Source organism: Rhinolophus sinicus, chromosome 16 (genome assembly GCF_057876585.1).
Source record: "Rhinolophus sinicus isolate RSI-liver-muscle chromosome 16, RSI-T2T, whole genome shotgun sequence".
NCBI lineage: Eukaryota > Metazoa > Chordata > Mammalia > Chiroptera > Rhinolophidae > Rhinolophus > Rhinolophus sinicus.
In genome coordinates this window covers 139,470,483-139,476,482 of record NC_142516.1, presented here as the reverse complement: position 1 = coordinate 139,476,482, position 6,000 = coordinate 139,470,483, and the positions used below count along the sequence as shown (strand labels likewise).

General features: G+C 48.7%; 1 protein-coding gene across 1 annotated transcript in view; it reads right to left on the bottom strand.

The window, feature by feature from the left end:
* Window positions 1–209: 209 nt before the first annotated feature.
* The window catches only part of RAB20 (RAB20, member RAS oncogene family), a 29,088-nt gene continuing 23,297 nt past the window's right edge, over window positions 210–6,000 (bottom strand). The window contains exon 2 of the mRNA XM_019731074.3: window positions 210–1,283. Within this exon, the coding sequence (XP_019586633.1) occupies window positions 751–1,283 (533 nt within the window). The 3' untranslated portion in view covers window positions 210–750. The remainder of the gene's footprint in view (window positions 1,284–6,000) is intronic.

Genomic DNA, 6,000 nt, shown 5'->3' with positions numbered 1-6,000 from the left:
AGAAAGAAACCTTTTAGTTTTGCTTCTATTACTGCAACTCATGTCATCAAGACAACTAGGCAGAGGGCCAAACTAAATATCCTGGAATTTGTAGGGATTCAATGCAGCTTTAAAAGACAGAGAGAAGCTTACAGTTATCTCCCAAGAGCCCCCAGCAAGGAGTCCACCAAGGGTACACATAAAGCCTAAATCAATGCAGTCCCCACACCTAAGTTCTCAAAATTCTTTTTAATAATATGTGTAGTTCACACTGCTACAACCAATATAAAAAGAGTGATTCCTGATTTCATATAAATTAACAAGTAGAGAATCATTATGATGCATCAGAACGCAAGTACAAAATGGCAGGACCAAAGGTAAATCACAGTGAAGAGAAACATCTGAGAACAGCAAACGGGAAAGTCATACAGGTACTGAGACAGGTACATACACACACACACCTAGGCGACCTTCCATCAGAGGCCAGGTTGTCAGGCAGGAACAGCAAGGGGACAACAGTCCCCAGGAACCCTGGCTCTGCAGAACGGTTTCTGTCTATGATTCGTTTGCTCCCTGCCTCACAACACAGCGACGTAGACGATTCACATTGACCTTCTCTTAATAACTCGCTGTCATTTCCACTCGGATCTTCCCCTCTGCGTGCAGTTCTGCAGAGGAGCTCCTTGACTGTCTGTGCTTCTTCTGACCACAGCTCGCTTGGTCACACCCATTGCCAATCTTGTAAATTGGGCGTCTGGGGGCCTCTGAGCGTCAGGTGCAGCACCCAGATTTGGTCCGTCGGGGTGGCTTATAACTGGAGATGTCCACAGTCTGCGGCGGCCCCTGGGCTCTCTGCCGCAGGATCATGGGCACCACCATGTCAAACAAGGTCTCGAACAGCAGGTCCACGTTGTGCCCGGTTTTGGCACTGGTCTCGAAGCACATCTGCTCGGCGGCCGGCACGTCCTTCTCATCCAGCATCCTGTACTTGAGGATCTTTTTATAAAGTGCCACGGCGTCTTCCAGCTGCACCTGCTTGGGCCCCTTGGGTGACATACAGCTGCCAGCCGCCAGCCTGGGGCTGCACCCGTCCTTCTCCCGGCTCTCCACGGCCCCCTCCTCACTGAGATCCACTTTGTTCCCCACGATGGCGAAGAGGCAGTCAGTGCTGGCCGTGTCCGTCAGGCCCAGGAACCTGTCCTCCAGCTCCACAAGGCTCTGTGGGTGGTTCACGTCATAGGTGAGGATGATGGCGGTCGCCCCCCGGCAGTACATGGAGCCCAGGCCGTGGAACTGCTCCCGCCCTGGTGGGGCAGAGGGAAAGAAAGACGTCAGTTATTTCTCCTCTCATAGGCACCCACTGGCCACGCCACACGGGGACCCACGGGAGGGACCATGGAATGGGGACCCCAAATGTAGGTGTGGCTGGAGCTGGACTGGATGGAAACACTGACGTGCAGAAAGAAGAAGTGGTTGGTCCAGGCAGCCCCCTGCTTCTCTGGGTGACAGCAGGCCCACCCCACAGCAAGAAGTTGCCACACAACCTACTCATGTCCCGTGGTCAACCTCCAAGACTAAGAAGATACCCACGCCCTACTTTCCTTCTAATTAGTGTTTGTATGGCTTGTTTCTATTTCTGCGTTTTAAAAGATGTTCACATAAAATGCTCCCACCATGGGTCTTGATTCTTGATGACATTCTCTGTGGGACATCTCAGCACTGCTGTCGCTCTGACAGGCACCAAGCAAGTGTACCTGTCCACACAGGCGCACACAGCTCCCCAGCGCCCCAGGTCCTGCTCCACGGCCCCGGCTCCTAGCCTGCCGCCTGGGGTGTGGGCCCAGTGGTCAGTCCACGTGACCACTGTCACTTCCCAGAGGGTCCGTGACCCCCTTCCAGATTACTTTAAGTCTCTTCCAGTCCCATCCCGGCCCTCGCCTGCCTCTCACACTCCCTCCGAGCGCTGGCTTATCCACTTAGCACAATGGCAAATCGTCTTGGCTATGCAGTTAATATATGTCTCTACCAGCAGGGAGGGTTGGGCCACATGGTTTTACTTGCCCCCACGTAGTCAGTGCCAAAAATGTAGAGGATAAATGTGTTCAGTAAGTGAAGCCACAAATTACCTCCTCCATTTTTTTTTTTTTAAATTACACAGTTTTTCTCTTACATAAGATTTCTTGGTTTGTTTTGTAACAATTTGGTCTGATTTGCAAGATGGTTAGGAGGTTCATTCATGTCAGAGGCATCATTTACACCCTGCACCTGGCATCTCAGCATCTTGACTCCCCACCTTTACTCTGCTAGGGGGGAGGAGGAAGGGAAGGAGGGAAGGACCAAGGGAGGGAAGAGGAAGGGAAGGAGGGCGGGAGGAATGCCCTTGACATGTTAGGCCCACCAGGAATTGAAATTTCCTCACACTTGAACACTTTTATTCCCTCATGTTAAATCATTAGAAAACCTGCGAAAAGGTGCAGAACCCAGGTAAGCGTCAAGCCCAGCGGACCCCTAGCATTGGGGTTGGTGTCCGGAGGCCAAATTTGATCAGTGTTTGTGTTCCTAGTTTTCACACACAGCCCCTTCAGTTTCCCTTCTCCTGTTCACTGTGTGGGTTCACCGACTCCCGGAAGGGCGACTGAGGAATTCAACATGGGGCCTCCTCCCAAAGCCGCCCCAGGCCCCAGGACTAATCAGCCCTCTTCCTGCTGCCACCCAATTCCATATGCCTCGATGGCGGGAGGAAAAACCATCCTGGACCCAAGCTCTCTGGGCACACCCGTCTCCCAGGGAGCTCAGGAAAGGCTTTCTGAATTCACAGTGCTCACAAGCTTGCTTGCTTCCACTCACATGGCCCCTTGCAAAGTTACCTATATTTCTAGAACATTTTTGACAGCTTCCCTCTGGATTCTGAATCTGTTTCTGATGACATTCTGTGACTCTGCCTGCAGCTTTCAGTGTGGGTTACAGAGCCCTGCCGTTGACTACAGCGGGCACAGAACCCAGGAGGTCCATGATCTTGAAAGGAGAGAGAACGTAATGTTTACTCTCACCATCCTCTCACTGAAGTTTAGCATTTCCTTCAATTATACATATTGGCAACACACCAGAAATGCGATTAAGGAGCAATACTGTGGCTTTGCCATGGATAGAAGTAACAGGAGCTTTCACTCGCACATTACAGCTCTCACCATATCGTCGTGTCTATGCACACCACTGTTTCAAAATCACAACAGCTATTCTCCCTGCCCTTTGTAAAGGAAGCCCAGCCTCCTGAAAAAAACTTTGTATTTTATTGCCTGCATTGAAATATAGTATTCAGAGAAAGGGTCGTGGGCTCCTACCACTCAGGTACAAAGGGATCCTTGACACAAAAGAAATGAAGAACCCTTGGTCTATGGGTCTCTGGAGCATGGATTGAAGGCATGATACCTGCACCAATATATTTATATAAAACATAGTGTCTTTTGCCAATAAACCAGTTTTCAGTCAAATCGCCAAGAAACACAAACAAGTTCCACTCCAACTATTTTGAGCTGGTCACATTCTGACACAGGCCAGGTGGCACTGCCTCATGAGAGGGCAGGCTGATCGCCCCCATGCCCTGGAGAGAGCATCCTGCTGAGAAAGACACCCACATGCTGAGACAAGGACCCAGTGTGGACTGACACCTGACAGCGGTCTTCTCGCCTGCCCAGAGCCAGACCCAAAGCCAGGGCTCCCTGCTTCCCCAGCAAAGCCCCAGTGCTTCCCCAAACCGTCTGATAGGGGAGGCAAGATGTTGAGAGCAAAGTGCTGCCAGCCTGGGACAGGTTGGCAGGAGTCGGAGGCATGCGACCCGCCCTGCGGCGAGCCTGAAGGTCACAATGAAGTGCCAGTTTACCACCACCAGGCTCACTGCTGTCTGCTGGGAAGGGCCAGCCTGCTGACAAGTGGCATGTACTCTGGAATTCATCACCTGCCGAACAAAATTCCTCTCCTTTAGCACACTGATAGCAGGTCAGTCCCAAGCCTGATCATTTAATTATAAGTTTCTTGTCAAATTACACTGCACACCAACAGGCAGAAACTAAGGAGACTTCCGCAGACTCTTTGTGGACCCCCATGGGAGAAGACGATCAAGACATCTTTAAAAAGTGGCAATAACCAGTGTTAGTTAAAAAGAAAAGCAAGAGAGAGATGCTTTCCCGTCATTTCCACTGAGCCAGGACTTTTCTTGCAGACACGAATCATGCATGTAACGATCCAGGCACCTTGAGCTTTTCCAACAGCTGAAAATGTTATCAGTTCCCACCCACAAGATTTCCCAAGGGCACCGGTGACTAAGGGAAAATCAGGTGGCATTCCAGTTGTACTGGGAGAGTTTTTTCCAAGTCTGTTATAGAGTTTACTGAGGATAAAAAGGCAACTGTGTCCATGCCTACGCCTAAAATAGTTTTCCTTTCCAGATAAAAATGTCTGATTTGCCTTTAAAAACTAACAAGATAAATAAATCATAGAAGCCCAAGAGAAATCATTACAACTAAAGGAAGTAGAAACTGAAGAGTCCCAAGTGCTGGCTTGAAAAGAGAGTAAATAGCAGTTGCTGTTCAAACCACATAATCTGTTATCGACCCATTAACCAATACAGGAGAAACTGAGGCACAGGAAGTGGCCCACAGAAGCAGGAGTGGTGGGACCCAGAGCGAGGACACTGTGCCCAGGTACCAGGGAGCCTGTGGTCTAACTATCCATAAAGAGCCCGACTCTAGAGACAGATTATCTGCATTCAAATCCTCACAGTGTGACCTTGAGCAAGTCACTTAATTCTCAGGGCCTCAATTTCCCATCACCAAAACGTGGACAGTACCCACCAAAGGATGGTTGTGAAACCAGAATTAATTTATACAGATAAACTGCCTGGAACTGAGCCTGGCAGGTTTTACACCCTGTGTAAGTGTTTGTTACATAAATCACGAATTGGATTCTGCCCAAACCTATGGATAAGCTCCACCATCCCAGGACCACCATGTCCCGGGTCTCTTCATCAGCACATTGTCAAACTGCCTTCTAGGGCCTGTTGGTCACTTTTACAGTTGAAACATCGCCTACATCTTTCTTCTCTTTACAAGGCTTACTTTCAGGATGACCTCCCCAATTCTGGGGGCACTTTAATCATGTAGCTGCCGCACATTGTGTCAGGAGAGCTGACAAACTGCCCCGCAGCCAGGCACAGGAATACAGAAGCCAACAGCCCACATGACTCCCAGTCAGCTGCTGGACACGGAAGACAGAGTGCCCAGTTCGTCTTCTCTCTTATTCTCTCTCTCTGTCCTCAAGCCAAGTGACAACCAGGCTTTTACCCTGAGCAACTATCATTTCGTATTGAAATGGTCTAAAATAACTGAATGGATGGTATAACCATCAGAAATCACATTCCAACACTGCTGCACATTTTAAAAAATACTGAAGCTCGGGCCCCCTACCCAGAGCATGTAAATCAGGATTTGATGGGGAAAGGGAACCAATGTCATTTTTAAAACTCCCCTGGTAAATATAATACACAGCCAGAGGTGAAGACCACCAACGTGTTTAGTGAAAGTAGGAGACAAAAAGGCAGTTATCACAATGTGAGCATCAGAATGCATCTTATTTCAATTCAGTTGAAAAATAAGGTCTACCAGGAAATGTCACTGCAGATACTGAAAGAAAAAGGAACTTTTAAAATGCCCTGCAAGATCCAGAATGCTGGACGGGAGCTCACAAAAGTATCAATGTGACAACACAAACATAAGATAGAGCTCAGATTCACAGAACCAGAGATGAGAACAAATAGAAACCTCAGGGCACAACAGAAATAGGACCACCAACACACAGCCTGGGGAAGCTCAGTCTAGAGGGAGCTGGGACATACTTCCTTTCAGAGAGATTTTCTTTTAAATAAAATCCTTTTCCCAGTGCTTTTAAGTTCCAACGACAGCATTATAAATACTACCTGAAAATTACTTTAGTTCCATTTTGTACAGTTTAATGAGCTTTGACTAA